At 37.3% G+C, this 22,603-nt stretch overlaps 1 protein-coding gene across 1 annotated transcript in view; it reads right to left on the bottom strand.

The window, feature by feature from the left end:
• The window catches only part of LOC103206462 (inaD-like protein), a gene marked incomplete at its 3' end in the record, with an annotated part of 197,884 nt that overhangs the window by 49,020 nt on the left and 126,261 nt on the right, over positions 1–22,603 (bottom strand). Inside the window, exons 17-20 of the mRNA XM_007951916.2 lie at positions 20,622–20,831; positions 11,668–11,790; positions 9,532–9,927; positions 3,579–3,702 (exon numbers count right to left, since the gene is read on the bottom strand). Coding sequence (XP_007950107.1) covers positions 3,579–3,702; positions 9,532–9,927; positions 11,668–11,790; positions 20,622–20,831 — 853 coding nt within the window. The remainder of the gene's footprint in view (positions 1–3,578; positions 3,703–9,531; positions 9,928–11,667; positions 11,791–20,621; positions 20,832–22,603) is intronic.

Raw genomic sequence — 22,603 nt, 5'->3', positions numbered from 1 at the left:
ATCAGCCTGTTAGGACCAGGTTTGCTGGTCTGATAGAGCCTGGTGAAACCATTGAGACAATGGCCCCTAGCTGCTCTTCAGGTCTGGAACTGAACACACACCTGTGACTTACAGCCAAACAAAAGACAGGCATAGGAGTTGAATACTTACCTGAGGTAGATACACTCCTTGGAGAGAACAATCATGGGAGAAAGAAGGGCTGTTTATGCACAAGGAGACACTTCAGGGGGGCAGGAGTGCATGGAGGGATGGACACAGGGAAGATGTAACTATCCAGAGGGAGTGGGAGGGGAGCTGTTGCACTGGGGTAAATTGTAGTCAATGTCATGAGACGAAGTGTGTGTATGAAAAGTAAATTTGCTCTGTAAACTTCCACCCAAATCACAATAAAAATAAATAAAATAAAAATTTAAAAATTTTTAAAAAGCAGCCTGTTAATTATAACACTGGATTCATAGCTTGCTAAAGTTTGTTCAAATATTTTATTACCTGTCCCACACAAAGACAGCACAGACCCTTGTCAATGCTTAGGCACACAACTCTCATCCCCCACACTTCCTGGACACAGTTACACTTTACAGAGCTATTCAGCAAGAACACCACAGTAGTAAGGAGCCCAGAAAACAAATCAAGTCCTGGAGGGCCTCTGCAATTGTTAGGTAATGGTCATAAGAAGGACATAGAGAGGTTAGAAAAGAAAAATAGGTATGTTACAAAAAAAAATTTCCTAGATAAACAGAAGTTAGTGCGTACATGAAAGGAATGGGGATATTTTTCAAAAGGTTTAAACAAGAATGGAATGGCAAACAAAATAAAGTCAAAAGTAATTCAAGTACCAAAAAGATTAGGTTGTACAAATTAGAAACTGGGAGGAAAAAAAAGTATTAAGTTGATCTCTTGTTGTTGTTGTTGTTATGTGCCATCGAGATCTGCTGTTGAATAACATGAATCCATGAGAAGCATTATTTCTCATTCAACTAATATTTCTGTCACACCTACTATGATAACATAGCCAGATACAATCCATGCCTTCCCAAAGCTTTGTTTATACTAAGAAGCAGGCACACAAATGAATATGTGCATATAATTTCTAGTGCAATGACAGACACTGGTCTAATTCCAGCAGCACAATTTAGGGAAGACTGGGAATATATTTTGTCCCCTCTACTTCTAAAAAGGAAATGTACTACTCATTTGGAATTTATCATGTATGCTTTACATTACTTAACATGCTAATTTATAGATTTTGTTTAGTGACCCATGTGGACTATAAACTATTTGAGAATAATGTATAATTATAAATTAACCGTAAGGTCCAGCCAGAATAGCTCTTAACACAGTTTACAAAAAAAAAATTTTATTAATTTGTCTATAGATAAATCTGATTAAGCTTATCTGTTACTAATAAAATAGTCAGAGAAATAAAGATTTAAAAGAATTCTTAGAGAATAACTAGGCCCAAGTCCTTCATCCTACAGTTAAGGAAATGGAAGGCTTTGGTGAAGCCTGGGGGCATGCCTGACAACATAGCAGGTTAACTATTTAGTTCAGAGAGAATCGTGGGGCTGAAGTAAAGCCTGACCTTTACTGGACAAGGATCAAAGAGCAAAAAAAAATTCTGAGTAGAACTAACTCAATACGTATGTTGCTAAAATCTATAATAATAATTTTTCAGCCTACTCCTGGTTAGCACTAATCTACTCATGCTTGGCACATAGCATTCTGGGGGCTCTCAAGAAATTTCCCTGAAAGCAAATAGTTATGAATGTTATTCTACTGAGGACAAGTCTAACATCTAGAAGTTCAGCTTCATTTCAAAAACTATAATCCCTAAAAGTAAATCTCCAGCACCTCACAAAGTAATAGATTAAGGCATCAAGAAGGCAAAGGAAGTAACTTTGGAGTCACTTAGACAATACAGAGAGCCAGGCTCAGAGGGAGACTAGATGATCCTGTGAGAATATCCCTTTCTCCATTTTCCTCCCAACTTCACTGCTTCTCCCTGCCAACACCTACCCCATATATATTTAATGTGTTCCTTTCAATCCTCATATTATAAAGCAGTGGTTCTCAACCAGGAGTGATTTTGTTCCCAGGGGACACTTGGCAATCTGGAAATATTTTTGATTGTCACAACTTGGAGAAGAGGTACGACTGCCATCAATGATTAGAAGCCAAGGGTACTGCTAAACATCCTACAATGCACAGGTCAGCCCAGCATACAAAAGAATCATTGGATCTAAACTGGTGCTGAGACTGAGAAAACTCTGTGATAAATTATCCATGTATCAATAGATACAGTCTATTCATTCATTGATTTGTTCATTCATTCATTTGTGCAGTAAACTTTCTCCAAGTATTTAGTATATCTAAAAACTGTAGAAATGTAAGGAATTAAATACAGGTATTGACTGCTAACCAGAAGGCTGGCAGTTCAAACCCACCAGTCACTCCTTGGAAGGAAGGTTGGACAATCTACTTCCATAGTGATACTGCCTTAGAAACCCAAGGAGGGGTTGCTATGAGTCGGATCTGACTCAACGGCAGTGAGTATAAATAAACACATACATACATAGAGTACCAGGAGTTTTTGGAAGTCACAGTATGTTACAGATTGAGAAAAACTGGATAGACTGATCTAATCTTAGATATTCAAAATTAACTATCCATGCTCTGTTCTGATCCCCAGTGACCTGAGAAGTATTTTTATCTAATAGGAATCTTCCATCTTTACCACTAAGGATTCCATTCTTCAGATTTTATTTAACAGAATTCTGGACTCACCTAAAATTGTTACATCACTTTCTATAGCTCTCTCTCCCCTTTAAACATATTACCATACAACAGGCGAAATGCCCACAGAGAAAGACTTCTCCTATAAGCAGTCACAATAGGTGAAGGGCAGCATAAATCCTGAACAATGGCTCTATAAATCCCAGCACCAGGAAAGAATTTCACATTCTCACCTGGTGATGTTAATACTGTAACAACATTTGATATTGCAGTGTTAGATGAAGGAGAATTATTTTTTAAAGTGCAGCTTTCAGGGATATATAAGAATCAATATTTGGGAGGGTGGAGAGGCAGGGAAAGGCACTATACTTTTTGAATTCTTTAATGGAAACTAAGTTATTAATGTATCAAAATTGACCATAATATATGGCTATAAAAATGTTTCATGAATGTTTAAAATATGCCTCTCTTTATTAATATTTCACAGCCCCATTCAATGAGCCAACAATATTACTTAATAGCATCAGAGATTTTAATATATATTAGTAGAGACTTATTTCAGATTTAGTGTAAGATACTAGTTTTATTTTCCATCCATGTTCATAAAAAGCAAAATGAGTCAGAGAAAATGCACCCCTCTCTGGAAACAGAATCTGAAAGTTCTAAGGTGAAATAAAAGCCATGTTTAATCTTCCAGGTATTCAGTTAATTAATAAGTAGATTTAAATTTAAAACATCAGAACAAATGAAAATGTGACTATGAAATTCATTGTATGCAAAAATAAAACAGAAGGAATGCAAAATAATGTAATTTGTGTTTATGGGAAATTAAAAAAACCACAAACCTAAATCCAGATTGCTTTTAGTTAATGAATTAAGATTTTCCAGATCATCAAATCTGCCTTGTTGACTGTTGCCTTCAGTTGAGGTTATGGAGGATAAGGAATCAATGCCAAAATTTTCTTTCATCTTGAGAGGAAGAAAAATAGAAATGCATTAGTACTGAAAATGCAGTGCTGTTCAAACCAGATAATAAGCATAGTGGAAAACTGGCTCTGCAAACAAGCATTCTCAAGTAACGGTTTATACTGTGTAGTAAGTAGTAACAAATGCTGGAAACTTAATATCTGCAAGAGTACAGGCTAGCATACTCTACTTTTTTCAAACACTGGTTTTTTTTTTAAGAACTTGTCTTATAGACATTAATAAGTGGATTTAAATAAACATTTAGCAAGGTAAAAGAATAAAGATTTATCAGGTCAAGCAAGGTCAATTGTTGATGCACCCTACCTCCTGGGTTATGTGGCTTTGATGTCTACACTTTAAAGAACTGCTGACCTGGAAGCACACAGTGAATTTTTGTATCTCTAAGCCATGTTTTCCTTAGCACTATTTGGTGAAAACCTAGTCACACAAGATAAGCACTATGCATAACATATTGTACTTTTCTCACGTCCTCCTCATTTATACAGAATTTTTTTTCTTCAAAGTTACTATCTTCTGGAATATACAAGTATCACTTAAGTATTTTATTACAATATTTCAAAAGACTTTACAAGAATAAATTAAATGATATTCTGGTGGTGTAGTGCCTAAGTCATCTGACTGCTAATCAGAAGGTTGGAGGTTCAAACCCACTAGCTACTCCGTGGAAGGATGACTAGGCAATATACTTACATAAAGATTTATTGCCTCAGAAACCCAAAGGGGTCACTATGAGTTGGAACTGACTCAATGGCAGTGAGTTTGGTTTTTTGAGTTTTTTATATTCACAATATGGATATACCAAAATTCCTTTCAGGTGAGTAACACTATGTTCTCTATTAGAAATTAAAGTTGTTCAAAACAAAAATGTATTTTATCTATTATAATGTTTCAGGAATTTTTATAAAGTTATATTGTTTGGACTTCAATGATAAAGAGAAGAACCTCTTAGGAACCAAACAATGCTAGTTTTTTCCAAGTGTATTATGAATATAGCTAAGTATGTAACTCTATGAGGTACCTAATGAGACCTAGAGAAGGTACAATGTAACTCAAATATTAAATATGGTTAAGACAGAAGACAGAACTATTCTTGTCTAGGATAAAATACACAAAAACTTTTTCTTAGAAAGGAGAGTATGGAAGAAATGACAGGCAGTAGGTACTTTACCAGGAAAAAGCCCTGATGGCCCAAAAGTAAAGCACTTGGCTGCTAACTAAAAGGCTGGTAGTTCAAGCCACCAACGGCTCCACAGGAGAAATACATGGCAATCTTTTCCCATAAAGATTATAGCCTAGCAAACTTTATGGGGCAGTTCGACTCTGTCATGTAGAGTTGCTATGATTCAAAATCAACTCGACGACACACAACAACTACAAGGACTTAAGAAGAAATTTTACAGTGATTTTTGGGCCATTTGGACATTAAGAAAAAGATAATGGCAGTCATGAAACTGAAAAGCAAGAGAACTGATACCTGAATACAGGATTTCAAGATAGTGGGTATGAAAGGTTAGATCTTTAGAAATATGAGGTCAGTTTTTTTTTTTTTTTTCCTTCCTCCTCCCTAAATAGAGAAGAAAATAACAACATACATTCATTTCCAGGAAAATAATCCTCAGGCCAAAAGAACCAGATCTATACTTCTTCATGGCTTCACTCTTTAACTAAAATGGGATGTGAGGATGTTAGAGAAACTTGAAGTATTTGGGTACTATTTGCACTCCATATATACAGCTATATCTGCAGTTGCAAATAGCTTTCAACAAAGACAGAGGTGATGTTCCTGTATTCTTCTGGAAGAGACACTCTAAAGAGAAATATATTGGGAGTTCCATATTTGCGAAAGCATTTTTAAAATCCATTGTTATTAGATAATGAATTACTCTTCTAGGGGTCCATCAGTATTGGTGTTCTTGTAGGTTGTCAATGAGTTGATTACAACTCATAGAGACCCCATGTGTGCAGAGTAGAACTGCTCCATAGGGTTTTGAAGGCTGTGACCTTTCAGAAGTAGATCATCAGACTTGTCTCCCAAGGCACCTCTTGTAGATTCCAACCTCAACCTTTCGGCTAGTAGTCTAGCACATCACCATTTACACCACCCAGGGCCTCCTTCATCAGTAAGGAAAGGAGGGGAAATGCAGATCCAAGCTTCTCCTGATCATATGCAACTAAGTGTGTATAACTGTCATCATTGTGGGGTAGGGGGAAAGTAGATAAAGAATTAATGTCCCGAGCAAGAACATATAATTATTTTTAAAAAGTAAAATACAGGTTAAGCAAGACACATTAGGACTGAAACAATCTTAATGAGTGCCAGTATGGAGAGCCCATTGAGGTTATCTCACAGAATCAGTAATGGAAAATAAAAAGAAGGAAGCTGGGAAATTTAAAACAGATTTAGTAATTAGGATGCACATCTTTCAAATTGCAAGCATTGAATGTTGTTATAAACAAGTCTTTTAAAGAGCACTTTTACAAACAATAGAGTAAGTGGTTACATTGTGAATATAACCTCATAAGGGAATTGAAAAAAAAACTAATGTTATGCAAATGAGTACTTAAGATCAGGATAAAATTTTGAGTGACAGTATGGATTCAAAAATTGCTGTATTTCAAACACTCTAGATGAAAATGAAGGTGAAGTATTTAGAGAGTTGTACAGAATGATCATTAAAAGTGATTCCAGCAATAATATAGACACTGACACTAAATATGTATTGAAAGAATTTGAATAAAATTACATTAAATGTGTGAATAGGCAAAAAATTAATATTTTAGACATTTTAACATATGAACGTTTGACATTAATCTATGGGTAGATACACAGGTAGACAGGCAAAATGATCGGGTATGTGTAGACAAAAGGGAAAATTTAAGTTTGGCAGAGATTATCTCTATGTACGTATTTGTATGTGCTGTAAGAATGTTCATATTTATAACAGAGCTAACAACAGGGGGCAAAGTTATAACTTCTTAGCCACAGCCAAACACTTTGAAGGAGTGAGTCTCTGGGCTCTCGGGCTTGGACAGAGGTTGCAGGGGACATTAAGCTCAATTGGCATAACAAACTACATAAAAAACATTGTTCTACATTCTACTTTAGTGAGTGGCAACTGAGGTCTTAAAAGCTTCCAAGCAGCCATGAGCGGCAACTAGGGTCATAAAAGCTTGCAAGAGGCTATCTAAGGTGCAACAATTGGCCTCTCCTCATCCTGAACAAAGAGGAGTGAAGAAAATCAAAGGCACATGGAAACAATGAGTCCAAGGGACTAGTGGACCATGGGAATCTCAGACCTTGAGACTAGAAGAACAAAATGGTGCCTGGCTACACCTGCCAAACACTCAGAAAGGGATCAAAATTGGAGATCCTGGACAGAGTGGGAGATTATCGTGGAAGAAAACTCAAAATCATAAAACAGACCAGGCTCACTGGTCTAATAGAGACTGGTGAAACCTCCAAAGGCAAAAGGTAATCACAGGGAGGAAGTGGGAAAAGAACTGTTACATTGTGGGAATTGCAATCAATTTCACAAAAGAAAATGTGCTTGAACTGTTGAATGGAAAATGAAATTTGCTCTGTAAACTTTCACCCAAATCATAATTTAAAAAACGAAAAAAAAAAAAAATTTAACCTGAGAAAGGGAAAGAACGCCAGCAAGAGAGCAAATTATCTTAGAACTATAATAAATATAAATATAATTAAAATATATATAAATAAATGTTTGACTAAGTTTATAGCATAAATGTTGTTGTTGTTATGTGCCATCAAGTCGGATCGGACTCATAGCGACCCCTCCTTGGGTTTCCGAGGCAGAATCTCTATGGAAATAGACTGCCCAACTTTCCTTCCAAGGAGTGGCTGGTGGGTTTGAACTGCCAGCCTTCTGGTTAGCAGTCAAATGTCTTAGGCACTATGCCACCAGAGCTCCCACAGCATAAATATTATGTCTATATAATATTTGACTATTTCATCTATATCCCTGGAAGTTTATATATTAATATGGGCCATATTTCAGATTGCTTTATATTTGGATAAGTAGGAAATTTTCTTTTTATAGAGGACAACAGTCACACTGTAAGTATTTATGAATATCTGGCAATATGTAATCCTAGTTTGCTCCATGTAACTGAATATTCTGCTTGGGGTTGAGCATTTAGAGATACAGGAGTGGGGCTGGCAAAGATATAAAACACAAATGTCAATGGCAGCACACACCAGACATTCTGTGGCAGCTCTTCCCATATCCAGACATCATTCACATATTCCCAAAATATCCTCTTTCTGATAGGCTGTCCAGAGTCCTCCATCATGGGGAATGTTCTGGGGTCTCTTAAATGTACCATTAGTGCTTTGCACAGCAGACTGACAAAACAAACTCACTGCCATCAAGTTGATTCCGACTCATAGTGACCCTTATTTGGGTTTCCAAGGCTGTAAATCTTTATGGAAGCAGACTGCCCCATCTTTCTTCCATGGAGCAATTGGTGGGTTCAAACTACTGACCGTTTGGTTAACAGCCAAATACCTTAGTCAATACACCACCAGAGCTCTTTTTGCATAGCAGAGAGCCCCACAAATTTATGCAGAAAGGTGAACAGGAGAGAAGGTCTGAGTGAGGCAAAGAAAGAAATCACCTCTATCTGCCCTGTGAGAAATAAATGAGGGCACATCACTACAGGGAAGCTGCCAACCACAGCACAGGGAGCACCATACTACACCTGAACATATAACTAAGCTGCCCTTTTTTAAAAAAACATTCCTATATAATAGTTTCTTTTCCTTCATCTAAAGTTTATTCAGGGTAGGAAACAAAGAAAAATGAAAAAAAAAAAACACTAAAAATAATGTCCCTAATGCAAGATTCCAACTGTTGACTGGTCAACTATAATTTTATAAGGAAAAAAGTTTATTAGTGATGTAGAAAGGGCAAACCTAAGAAAATACAATGCTTTCCTGTCAAGTTGCAAATAGCCACTACCCCATTGAAAAGGTAATTTGCTAGAATAGAATACATACAATACAGGAAACAGTGTGGATGACACCAAGATATAAACAACGTTTTTTAATTAAATCAATTTTGCCTTAATTTTCCATGATATACACGCTATGTAAGAAATGTGCAGCTGTGTCTCCCTAAGGAGATTTAAAAATAAATAAATAAATCACAAAAAGCAAAAGAACTCTTCCTTGAAATGACTAATTAGAGAAAATACATCCCTAAAAAAGCAAGGCAACTGCAGTTCACTTACTCCAATGAGAAGCTGTGTAATAGCACAGAAAATACCAGCTTACATTTACCAAGGCTCCATACCTATGCCACATGCCACCCAGTACATCTTCAAAACAATATTCACAGGCAGTCCCCAGGTTACAAACATCCGATTTACAAACAAACTGTAGTTATGAACCAACCTCCATAAAGCCTACAATATTAAAAATATGGGGTACATATAATGGTTCATAATAACAAACGAGTGCTGCTTTGTGACAGGCATCAAAACATTATTATTACTGTATTATGTTAAATATATTTCAGTGTCTCTTGAAGTGTTCCTTTAATGATTTTTGTGCATAGCAAGGTACACTATATACTATACTACGCTAAGACAAACATTTGACTGACATTAGATACGAAGTCTACCTACTTGTTCCAACTTACATACAAATTTGAGTTAAAGACAGACAGAACAGAACTTGTTCATAATCTGGAGGCTGCCTATATAAAAAGACTCATTAAACTTTGCTTGTTTTTGAAAGCTATAAAATGTGGGATGGGGGAGGAAAGGGTAGGATTATAACACCCTTACCATGTTTTCAGTGCTATAGCCGTACTGCTGTGTCTCCTGGGGATATAAACCCATCATGGATCTTGCTTCTTGAGGCTTAGTTGATTCACTATCATGTAACCACTGTGAACCAAAGGGAAGTTCCTCCACTGAGGGAACGGGAGCTGTCCCTTGAACATGCGATGAGGCATATAACTCCCCGGATTGCAAACAATCTTGATACAGCTCATATTCTTCATCCACAAGCATTTCTCTTTCATCCCCCATTTCCTGCAATCTAGGAGGCAGAAATTCATCCATCTCCCAGGCTTCCTTGCTGTTGGCAATCTCTTTTTGCTGCAACTGAAAAGATTCTCCCAAATCTAGAAATGATTCATCCACGAGTTCTTCTTTAAAATGGGGTTCATCTCTAAATTCCTATAAATAAAAGTTGCAAAAAATTTAAACCACACCTGTCTCAAGGCTGCAATATACACATTAACTGGAAAATTAAAACACTGACATACTACAATGTCCTAATCTTATAGGTCAATGATGTTTGAAAATAAACAGCTTTCCATTAAAGATGAAAACTGTAAGCTCACTTCCACACAATCCTCAACTCAGGAAATGGACAACTAGTAAAATAAGGTAGAAATTGCCCTTGGCAAGGTAAATAAATGATTATTCTAAAAGACTCATTATACATTAACCATCTGAAAATTCTTGGTCAGAAACAGGAATTTTGTTCAACTGCTACAATGAATATTTAACTCATGCACCTAATAGAAAAAGTACATAAATATAGGTGTTCATACTATTACTTAAGAAAGCAAAGACTTAAAAGGTCAGGATTCTCAAGTATATGTAACTTCTTAGAAATTATGACTGTTCTAATGTTCTAAAAGTATTCTCTATAAACTAAATATAAATGAAATGTGTCCCAATTACTTCACTTTGAGTATAAAAACTTTTTTGTAAAATACTCATATAGTAGAAATATATTTTTTCATCTGAGATTGAAAATATATAACCCAAAGAAATGAATATAGTATGTTTTTAAATGAATACCTATAACCGAAATTAAATAACTGTACATGTGCAGAAAATTTTTGAGTTCTGGGATAATGCAGGATGAATGTATGGATCTACTGAGCCCATGACCTAATCCCAGGGAATCTCTGGATCCTGAGCACAGTAAGGTATTGCTGTTGTGACTAGTTAGGTACCATCCAGTTGATTCTGACTCATGATAAACCCACGTGCGCAGAGTAGAGTTGTTCCATAGGGTTTACATGGTTGTGATCTTTCAGAAATAGATCACCAGTCCTGTCTCCCATGGTGCCTCTGGTAGGTTCAAACTGTCAATCTTTCGTTAGTAGTTGAGTGTTTAACCATGTGTGCCACCCAGTAAATTCTTGGAATGAATCTCTTCCTCCCCAGTGCTTCCTTACTGTCAGCTTAATATCATTGTGATCAAGCTTTTAAAATTAACATCAAACTTACCAAAATATACCAAATTTTGCAATTCAGTTATTGCAAACAAATTGTAGTTAGAGGGTATTTATGAACATCCCATACAGTTACGAAATTTCAACAAAAATGTCTATAGTAAAAAAGTATACTAGATATTATAGGAATACATACCAACGTGAGGCACTGTCAACATGTACAAAAATACTGCCAGGACAATTGTTATCAAGTAAAGCAAAACCATACTCTTAACTGCAAAGAGCAACATAAATACAATTCATGTTAAGAATAAAAGGAAACCCTTCCAAATATGCTTTCTAAAACTGAAACATGAAGGAGGGTTTTACTAAATAACCTTCTTTCTTTAGAGAGTATTCAAATCAAATTCTTTGGCATAGTTCCATTTCTAGAGATTTTAAACACAGATCTAGTTTCAAAAATCTGTTATATCCTAAAATTTTGAGGACTAGTAAAATGTAGTTAGGTATGTTTGTTTTTGAAAATGCTTTGCATCTGGTCTGTGTCATTTATAGAGGGAATGTGATTCAGGAGAGAAAAGATTTCATTAAAAATAATAATAATAAAGGGAGGAATATTTAGTTTGTATCTATCTAGTCAAGGCAATGGAGACAAGCTTTTGTATTTTTTATAGAAACTTTAGCTCACAACAGAGCTTCCACATGGCAAATATATTTAATTAAATACCTTCGGTGCTTCAAGTATAAAAACTGAACTTGCATCAGGATTTGTTCCTGAAAGTTCAGTCATGCCTTCATTATTGTTTGAATGTAAAATACAGTGTCTTTCTTCTTCTTCTTCCTCATCTTCCTGAATAAAGAAATGGTTGTTATAAGCAAGAGAATATTTCTGTTTTAAACTCTTTTCAGATTAGTTCACAACTTTACATTAAGTACCAATACACAAGAAAATCTGTGTAACTTGTTTCACTGAGACATAATTTTCTTTAATAATTAAAAACTAAGTCAGATTCAGGTCTGAGCTTCTCAAATGTCTTTCTTTTCTTTTTCTTTCTTTCTTTCTTTTTTTAATTATTCCTTAAAAGAAAAGGAAATCACTTTACTAGGAACAAACTTTAATATTAAGATATGTAAAAATGTATAACCAAAAACCCACTGTCATCTAATCAAATTCCGACTCATAGAGACCCTATAGGATAGAGTAGAACTGCCCTATAGGGATTCAAGGCTGTACATCTTTGCAGAAGCAGACGTCACATCTTTCTCCCATGGAACTGCTGATGGGCTCAAAATGCTGACTTCTTGGTTAGCAGCCAAGCCTTTCAACTACTGTGCCAACCAGGGCTCCTTGTATAAGCAAATATAAGGGTATTATTTAAAATATTTAACATTGTTCAGTGCAGTCACTCTCAGTCAGAACAGGTGCATCTATCGTGGTGCATACAAGCTCAAATTCAGCCCCAGACTACAGCACAGTACTAACTCACAAAGGAATCCTTGCTGTTATGTCACAACTGGTAATTACTAAGCATTATGAAAGGAGTCCTGGTGCACAGTGTGGTTAAAGTACTCAGCTGCGAACTGAAAGATCAGCAGTTTGGACCCACCAGCTGTTCCATGGGAGAAAGATGTAGTAGCCTGCTTCCAAAAAGATTTACAAGTTTGGAAGACCTCTGGGGGTAGTTCTACTCTGTCCTATAGGGTTGCTATGAGTTGGAATCAACATGACAGCAGTGAGCTTTGCTTTTTGTGGTTTTATATGTCACAGTCTAGTTGAACACTTTATCTTCACAACAATTCTATGGGATCAAAATTATATATCTGTATAAAAATAGCAAACTCATATACTACAGTCTATGTTTCAAGCACAGATTCAAGCACTTTAAATATATTAATTCATTCACTCCTCACAATAACTCTCAGAGGTAGGTGCTCTTATTAAACCTATTTGACAGATAAGGAAACGTAGGCACAATGACTTGTTCAAGGTTACATAACTAATCAATTACACATGCAGAATTTGACCCCGGCTATCTGGCTTTAGAGTGTGTGCTCAACCACCTTGCCCTGTGATCCCCATCTTATAGTTGAGGAAGATAGGAGTTGGTGAGGTTAAATAAATAAGGACACATAGCCAATGAATGGAGAACTAAGCAAAACCCCATAATCATTTGGCTTAAGAGCACCATTGTCAGCTCCGTGCTCAACATACAATACTGATTCTAAAGCTAGTTCATTCATTTTTCAGATCGGAGTTTGTAGGAAAGAGAAATCAAATTCTTGATTAGTATGGGAATGTTGTTGTTTGATGTCATCAAGTCGATTTCTACTCGTGGCAACCCCGTATGACAGAGCTGAAATGGACCATAGGCTTTTCTAGACTGTAATCTTTATAGCAGCAGATAGCAAGGTCTTTCTCCTACAGAACCACTGGGTATGTCTGAACCACTACCATTTTGGTTACTAGCCAAAAGCTTAACTAGGGCTCCTTAAGAAAATGTTATTATCTATATAGTATATACCATCTGTAAAATACAAGACTTAATGTTCTTGTATTTTAAATGTTTAAGATGTTCGCCTGTTATAAATTCATAGTCTTTCCTCCTCCTGGCTTTGTTTCTACTGAGTCACACTTTCTACCCCCACTTCAGAACATCTGGTGGCATAGTGCTTACGGCATTTGACTGCTAACCAGAAGGCTGGCAGTTCAAACCCTCCAGCCACTCCTCAGAAGGAAGGTTGGGCAATTTACTTCTGTAGAGATACCACCTCAGAAACCCAGGGAGGGGTCACTATGAGTCGAATCGACTCGACAGCAGTGAGTACCACCACTTCTGCTGTGGAGTCTGAGTAAATGTTCAGTAAACACTAGTTAATTACATAAGTGGTCACCAAATGCACCAAGAAAGAGACAAAAAGAGAGAAAGAAGGAGCATCAGAGACAGAGCAAAATATCAAAGATCTATGCCTGGTTTCTTGCATCACTATTTACAGCTAATAAACAATCTTGCTAAAAGAACCCAGATGCTGAAGAAAGAAGCACTTACTTAGTGGTAAAAAGTCTTGATAGTGACTTTTCTCTCTGTCCCTTTACTGGCCTTCCATTCCCAAGCATACTGGCAGGCTTGGACTCATTGAGGGAGGGAAGAAGCCTGGGCAAGATTCCACCCCACAATTATCACGTTCCAAAACACTCTCTGGGTAACGCTCCAGGTTCTTGAGGTTTCTGTAATTCTACTTCTGCCAGAAACAGTAAAAGGATCCACACCCTATTGGTACTGAGTCCTCTTTTCTAAACTGCCTGAAACTTCTTAAAATGGCTTCAAGGTAAAGGCCATGTTGTTTAAGTTACAGGAATATAAAGAGTTCGGTATTTCCTCTAGCAGCACATATAATCCACCAAATAATCATCAGGAAAAATCTAGACAAAGTTTCTGCAACAACCAAAATACTAAGAAGAGAAGGTACTCATAAAAAAATATGAGTAATTTTCTCCTCCTTAATTTGTTCCAAAATCAAATTCAGCATCTCATGGTATCTGTTTTGTTTACAGTAACAGTAAAACACCAAATATGCAATAACAACTCAACTCTTGAATCAGGAACTTGCCTTAGTAATTGTACATGTAGAAACTGTTGAATTAGTATGTGTTCTGCTGTGTATATTCTGAACAACAACAAAATAAATAAAAAATTTTAAAGAACTTGCCTTAGCTACATGGCATTTTTAAACATTTCAAATACCTGCCTTATCTTTCTCCTGTGGAGTGGCTGGTGGGTTTAAACCACCAACCTCTTGGCTAGCAGTCAAATGCTTTAACCACTGTACCACCAGAGCTCCTTACAGAGTGGAATACTTATCCATAAAATTAAATTAAGTCCCAATGTATGCTACAACATGGATGACCCTGAAAACATCATGCCGAGTGAAATAAGTCAGTAGCAAACGACAAACATTGTGTGATCTCACTTACATGAAATAAGAAACTAGAGAAACCAACAATTATTAATGATTACCAGAGGGAAGGAGGAGGAAAGAGGGAATTTTTGCTGAGGGGGCACTGAGTTTATGTTGATGGTGGTAGAATAATGCAGAAAAGTATAGTGGTAATGATTACACCACAAGAGAAATGTAATCGATGCCAAATACACATGTAGAAATTGTAGAATCAGCAAATGTTTTGTTGTGTATATTTTCAAAATAAAAATTAAAACAAAAAATCCTATGGAGCACAGTTCTACTGTAACATGAGGACACCATGAATACAACTGACTCAACAGAAACCAGTTTACTTATACATTGCTGTTATGGTTGTTGGGTGTCATTGAGTCATCTCACACTCATAGCAACCCTAAGCACAGCAGAATGGAACACCACCCAGTCCTGCACCAGCTCCATGATTCGTGCTATACTTGAGCCCATCACTGCTGCCACTTTATCAGTCCAACTTGTTGAGGGCCTTGCCCTCTTTTGTCGACCCTGCACCTTACCAAGCATGACATCCTTCTCCAGGGAATGGTCCCTTCTTACAACATGACCAAAGTATGTGAGACGAAGTCTGGCCATTCTTGCCTCCAAGGAGCATTCCAGCTGCACTTCCTCCAGGACAGACCTGTTAGTTCTTTTAGCAGTCCATGGTACTTTCATCATTATTCACCAATACCACAACTCAAAAGCATCAATTCTTCTTTGGTCTTCCTTATTCACTGTCCAGCTCTCAGATGCATATGAGAAGACTGAAAATACCATAGCTTGTATCAGGTGCACCCTATTCCTCAAGGAGACATCTTTGCTCTTCAGCACTTGAAAGAAGTTCTTTGCAGCTGACTTGCTCAGTGCTATACATCATCTGACATCCTGACTGCTGCTTCCGTTGGCGTTGATTGTAGAACCAAGCAATGTGAAATCTTTGACAATTTCAATCATTCTCTATTTATCGTAATGCTGCTTATAGGTCCAGTTGTAGGATTTTTGTTTTGTTTATATAGAGATGTAATCCATACTGCAGACTGTATTCTTCAATCTTCAAAAGGAAGTGCTTCAAGTCATCCTCACTTTCAGCAAGCAAAGTTGTGTCACCAACATATCGCAGGTCATGAATGATTCTTTTTCCAATCTGATGCCACACTCTTCTTCATATAGTCCAGCTTCTTAGATTATTTGCTCAGCATACAGATTGAATAAGTATGGTGAAAGGGTACAAACCTGATGCACTCCCTTCCTGATTTTAAACCATTCAGTGTTCCCTTTTTCTGTTCAGATGACAGCCTCCTGGTCTATGTACAGGTTCCTCATGAGTACAATGAAGTGTTCTGGAATTCCCATTCTTCTCAACGTTATCCATAATTTGTTATGATCCACACAATCAAATGCTTTTGCATAGTCAATAAAACATAAGTAAACATCTTTCTGGTATTCTTTGCTTTAAGCCAAGATCCCTCTGACATCAGCAATGATATCACTCGTTCCACGTCCTCTTCTGAATCCAGCTTGCATTTCTGTGTCAATATACTGCTGCAATCATTTCTGAATTATCTTCAGTAAGATTTTACTTGTGTGTGATATTGTTCAATAATTTCCACATTCTGTGGGATCACCTTTCTTTGGAATGGGTACGAATATGGATCTCTTCCTGTCAGTTGGCCAAATATCTTCCAAATCTCTTGGCTTAGCCAAGTGAGTGCCTCCAGCGGGGCATCCACTTGTTGAAACATCTCAGAGTGTATTCCATCAATTCCTGGAACCTTATTCTTTGCCAATTCCTTCAGTGCAGCTTCAACTTCTTCCTTCAATACCATTGGTTCTTGAACATATGGCACTTCCTGAAATGGATGAAGATCTACAAGATCTTTTTGGTGCAGTAACTCTGTGTATTCCTTCCATCTTTATTTGATGCTTCCTGCATCATTCAATATTTTGCCCATTTTGTTGTTGTTGTTATGTGCCGTTGAGTCAGCCCTGACTCATAGTGACCCCTCCTTGGGTTTCCGAGGCAGTATCACTACAGAAGTAGGATTGCCCAACCTTCCTTCCGAGGAGTTGCTGGTGGGTTTGAACCGCCAGCCTTCTGGTTAGCAGTCAAGTGCCTTAGCCACTACACTACCAGAGCTCCCATTTTGCCCATAGACTCTTTCAATATTGCAACTTGAGGCTTATATTTTTTCCTCAGTTCTTTAAGCTTGAAAAATGCTGATTGTGTTCTTCCCTTTTGGATTTCTAACTCCAGATCTTTGCACATTTCATTATGTTGTTGTTGTTGTTATGTGCCGTCGAGTTGGCCCCAACTTATAGCGACCCCTCCTTGGGTTTCCGAGGCAGTATCACTACGGAAGTAGGATTGCCCAACCTTCCTTCCGAGGAGCAGCTGGTGGCATTTCATTATAGCAATTGGCTTTGTCTGCTTGAGCTGCTCTTTGAAATCTTCTGTTCAGCTCTTTATCTTGTCATTTCTTCCATTTGCTTTAGCTACTCTTCGCTCAAGGCCAAGTTTCAGGGTCTCTTCTGACATCCATTTTGGTCTTTTCTTCCTTTCTCATATTTTTAGTGAACTCTTGCTTTTTTCATGTATGACTCTTGATGTCCTTCCACAACTCTTCTGGTTTTCGGTCACTGGTATTTAATGCATCAAATTTATTCTTTAGATGGTCTCCAAATTCAGGAGAGATATATTCAAGGTCATATTTTGGCCCTTGTGGACTTGTTTTAATTGTCTTCCACTTCAAGTTGAACTTGCATATGAGCAGTTGATGGTCTGCTCCACAATAAGTTTCTGGCCTTTTTTTGGCTGAAGATATTTAGCTTTTCCATCTCCTCTTGCCACAGATGTAGTCAATCTGATTCCTGTGTACTCCATCTGGTGAAGTTGACTGTATAGCCGTTGTTTGTGTTGTTGAAAAAAATATATTTGCAATGAGTAAGTCATTGGTCTTGCAAAAATTTATCATGCAATTTCCAGCATCATTTCTGTCACCAAGGCCAAATTTTCCAACTACCAGTGATTCTTCTTTGTTTCCAACTTTTGCATTCCAACCACTAGTGATAAGCAACACATCTTGATTGCATGTTCGGTCAATTTCAGACTGCAGAAGTTGATAAAAATCTTCTATTTCCTCATCTTTGGCTTTGGTAGTGGGTGTATAAATTTAAGTAATAGTAGTATTAATCGGTCTTCCTTGTCCTTGTAGGTGTATGAATATTATGCTATCACTGACAGCACTGTACTTCAGGACAGATCTTGAAACATACTTTGTGATGATGAATGCCACGCCATTCCTCTTCAAATTGTCATTCCCAGCATAGTAGAACATATGGTTGTCTGATTCAAAATGGCCAAAAACGGTCCATTTCAGCTCACTAATGCCTAGGATATCAATCTTTATGCGTTCCATTTCATTTCTGACAACTTCCAATTTTCCTAGATTCTTATTTCATACATTCCACGTTCCGATTATTAATGGATGTTTGCAGCTGTTTCTCCTCAATTTGAGTCATGCCACATCATCACATGGAGGTCCTGAAAGATTTACTTTATCCATATCATTAAGGTTGGTTCTACTCTGATGAGGCAACCGTTTCCCAGTCCTACACTGAGTGCCTTCCAACCCAAGGGACTTCTCTTCCTGCACTGTGTCGGGCAATGTTTCCAATATGTTCATAAAGTTGCCCAGTAATGTATCAGACAGTGTTTCTCTGCTATTCATAAGGTTTTCCCTGGCCAATTCTTTGATAAATGGGTGGCCTCTCCCTTCTTCCTAGTCTATCTCAGTCTGCAAGCTGTGTTGAAACCTGTGCACCACGTGTAACTCTACTGGCATTTGAAACACTGGTGGCACAGCCTCAAGCCTCACAGCAATGTGCAAGCCCACAAGATGACAAATTGACAGACAAGTTTATCTCCCTTTGCTGTTTGAAACCTCTCTGTCCTCCCCTTACCTAATTCCTACCTGGATCCTGCTACTTTGTGGTCCCCAACCACTCCTTCCCTTTCCTGGCTCTAGGGGGCTGGGACCTTGCCTGCCTTCTGCCCCTTACCTGGATCCTGCTGTTCTCGTGGTCTCCAGTCATTCCCTCCCTTTCCTGATTCCTATTTATACATATATACATATATTTGTGTGTGTGTCTATGTGTACGTGTGTATGTATATATATACATGTAAAGAAATAAACTTTTAGTATGCTAATATATTTTTAAGAATAAAAGAATTTCAAAGCTAGGAAAAATCTTAGGAGTTCTCTAGTCTTATTTAGTCTTTTTAGCAATGAACAAATAGGCTTAGAAAATTAAAGTTGCACATCTAGTGATCAAATTGCTAGTATAATGTTTCTCAATGTACAAAATTCTGCATCAGAATTACATAGGTGAGTGGACAAGACAGATTGCTGAATTAAATCAGAATCTCTGAGGATGGAAACTGGGAAAGAGTATTTTAACCATCTTCCCAGGGATTCTCACAGACATTATATATCTTTAAGTATGAAATTCACTGAGCTAACTCATAGAGAAACTGGGAAAAGAAACCAGGTTTCCTGGAACCCAGTCCAACACTCTACTACACCATGCTCTGGCTTTCAGGCTTGCAACTTGAACAAGTGACAATATATTAAAACAGGGATGTTTATCATGACTAACAGCATAGAGTCCAAAGCCCCTTGCTAGGTTTGTATTCCAACTCTGCTCCTTACTTCTCATCTGATCTTGGATAAGTTGCTTAATTCTCTGTGCCTTGATGGACTCATGAGGGTCCTTTTCATGAGGATTAAAATAGTTACTCCATAAAAAAAGGTTTAAAATATTGACTGACATATAATAAGACCTCAATAATATTTTAATATTATCTGAAAATTTTCATCATCCAGTATTTTTTATATTAGGCAACTTCAACAGCCCCATAACATGACCTTCAGCCATCACGGTAATATGTCCCAATACAGAAGATTAAGCTATAGGACTACTTCAAGACAACTTCATGTAGGTGCAAATATTACAAGGCATTTTGGTGATAAGAAAACCATATTAAAATCTCATTACCATATAGATAAAATGATATGGTTAACTGATTTCAACTCACACACTCAACTCATGTATTCTCAAATGAAAGTTAAAATGCATAAATATATTTATTTTAATTTACATCATGAATAATATGACAAGAAAGTAAAGTCTGCTAAAAACATGAACATCAAAATAGCAAAAGTGGTGGCAGTAGGAGTAGTAATGCTAGCAAGTTACATTTATGTAATATTGTGTTAAATACTTAAGAAATATAATCTTCTTTAATCCTCAAAACCATATGAGACAGACATTATTTTTTCTGATTTTGTAAGTCAGGGAGATTAGAAACTTAACCAAGGTCACATGGATAGTAAGCAGTGGAACAAGGATCCAAGTCCAGGTTTATCTGTATCCAAAATCCAAAATCTGTGCTCTTAATGATTACACTGTTACAAACTCCAAAACCAAAATCACTGCCTTCGAGTCAATTCTTACTCATAGTGATGCCCAATGGGTTTCTGAGGCTGTAAATCTTTACAGAAGTAGATTATACCATCTTCCTTCCACAAAGCAACTTGTGGGTTTGAACTGCTAACCTTTTGGTTAACAGTCAAATGCCTTATCCAATATGCCACCAGGGCTCCTCCTACACTATGAGGACTTCTCATATTAAGAACATTCAACACTTACCACCAAAGGTTTACAGATGCCAAGGTGCACAGTGCCTGGCGGCACACCTTTCAATATTTCCACAGCTTCAGCAAGTGTGGTGTTGTCCAAACAGTGTTCATTGACTGAGACCAAGCGGTCTCCAGGTAAAAGCTCTCCACTTCTTTCTGCTACACCATCCGCCACCAGAGAGCGTATCACAATCACTGATTTTGTGGAATCTAAGGGATCCTAAGAATCAGGAATCAAAGAAGAAAGATGATTCATTTCCCAGGAAACAAATGTGTGGTGTTGAGACAATTTATGCTTACTCATGAATCCTATTTGACTACTGACTTCATATATCCAGCATTCTGGTCATATTCTTCCAAGAGGTCAAAATAAATTAAAATACCATTCTAAAGAAAGAAGAAAACCAAAATTAATGGAAACAATCAGTCCTAGCGACTGGTACACCATCCGATCTGCAACCTATACAACTATGAGACCAGAAGAACTAGATGGTGCCCAGCTACCACTGCCATCCACTTGGAAGGGATGTAGGAGATCCTGCATAAAGAGGGAGAACAATGTGGTACAAAACTCAAAATCATTTGGAGGCAAAAAAAAAAAAAAAAAGAAGGTGGGGACCAGGTTTGCTGGTCCAATGGAGCCTGGTGTAACCACTGAGACTATGGCCCCTAGCTGCCCTTCAGGTCTGGAATTGAACCCACAACTGTGGTTTCCAGCCAAACAAAGTACAGGCATGCGAGTTAAACATGTACCTCAAGTAGACACACGCCCTGGAGAGAACAATCATGGGAGCAGGAAGGGCTGCTTATGCACAGGAAATAGCTCAGGGTGCAGAAGAGTATGAAGGGATGGACACTGGGAGGAGGTAACTATGGGGAGGAAGTGGGAGGGGAGCTGCTGCATTGTAAATTTTGGTCAATGACATGAGACAAAGTATATGTGAACTGCTGTATGAAAAGTGAATTTACTCTGTAAATCTTCACCCAAATCCTAATAAAAAAAAAAAATACCATTCTAAATATCCACACAAATAACTGATTTATCAAGGTGAAACTATACCTTAGGAATTTCTACTGTATATCTGAGTGCTCAACACACATAAATTTCTTTTACAAACATTTAGTGACTGATACTTTTGACCACAAGAGGTTTGGGAGAGGTTGGACAAGATCCTCTAATACTCTCTAGCATGGTCACACCATGGAACAAAGACAAAGCCCACCTATTACTCTTCTTGGGCAATAAGTAGGCTCTAAGAGTAGTATATACTATGGGAAATCTTACTCCATTCATATGCATTCCACCAGTACACAATCCCCTTGCTAAACCACTGAAGGTCAGAAATAACATGGAAACCATGAAAAATTGTACTGCATTAAAAAGTTTGCTTAATGAGTTAAAATAATATAAAATTATGACATGATATAGGTGCTACTAGATAAGAACTATTCCAACATGTAGAAATATGTGCAAATCTTTTTTACCCCTTAGGAGGGACCAAATTTCTTCTCATTAAACTCTGAAGATAACATTGACATCCAATAAATGTACTTGCTTAATAAAAAACATGCAAAATTAATTATCTAAATTATGTGAGTTGTTTTCTTACTTATAAAATATTCCCACTATTAATTTTTATTTTATTCAACAAACACTTATATATGGGAGTTCTGGTGGCATAGTGCCTAAGGCATTTGACTGCTAACCAGAAGGCTGGTGGTTCAAATACACTAGCCACTCCTCGGAAGGAAGTTTGGGCAATCTGCTTCTGTACTGATACCACCTCGGAAACCCAAGGAGGGGTTGCCTTGAGCCAGATCCCCTTCCATGGCAGTGAGTTTTATACATCAGGCTGTGTTCTAAATGCTTGATAATCATTAATTCATTTAAGCTTTACAACAACTTTATGACATAGGTAAACTTACTGTCTGTTTTACCAATAAAGAAACTGAGGCTCAGATACTTCAGGCAACATGCCAAGATCATTTAGC

Source organism: Orycteropus afer, unplaced genomic scaffold (assembly GCF_000298275.1).
Source record: "Orycteropus afer afer isolate SDZICR_OR568_19922 unplaced genomic scaffold, OryAfe1.0 scaffold00318, whole genome shotgun sequence".
Lineage (NCBI taxonomy): Eukaryota > Metazoa > Chordata > Mammalia > Tubulidentata > Orycteropodidae > Orycteropus > Orycteropus afer.
This window is presented reverse-complemented; position numbering and strand designations above follow the sequence as displayed.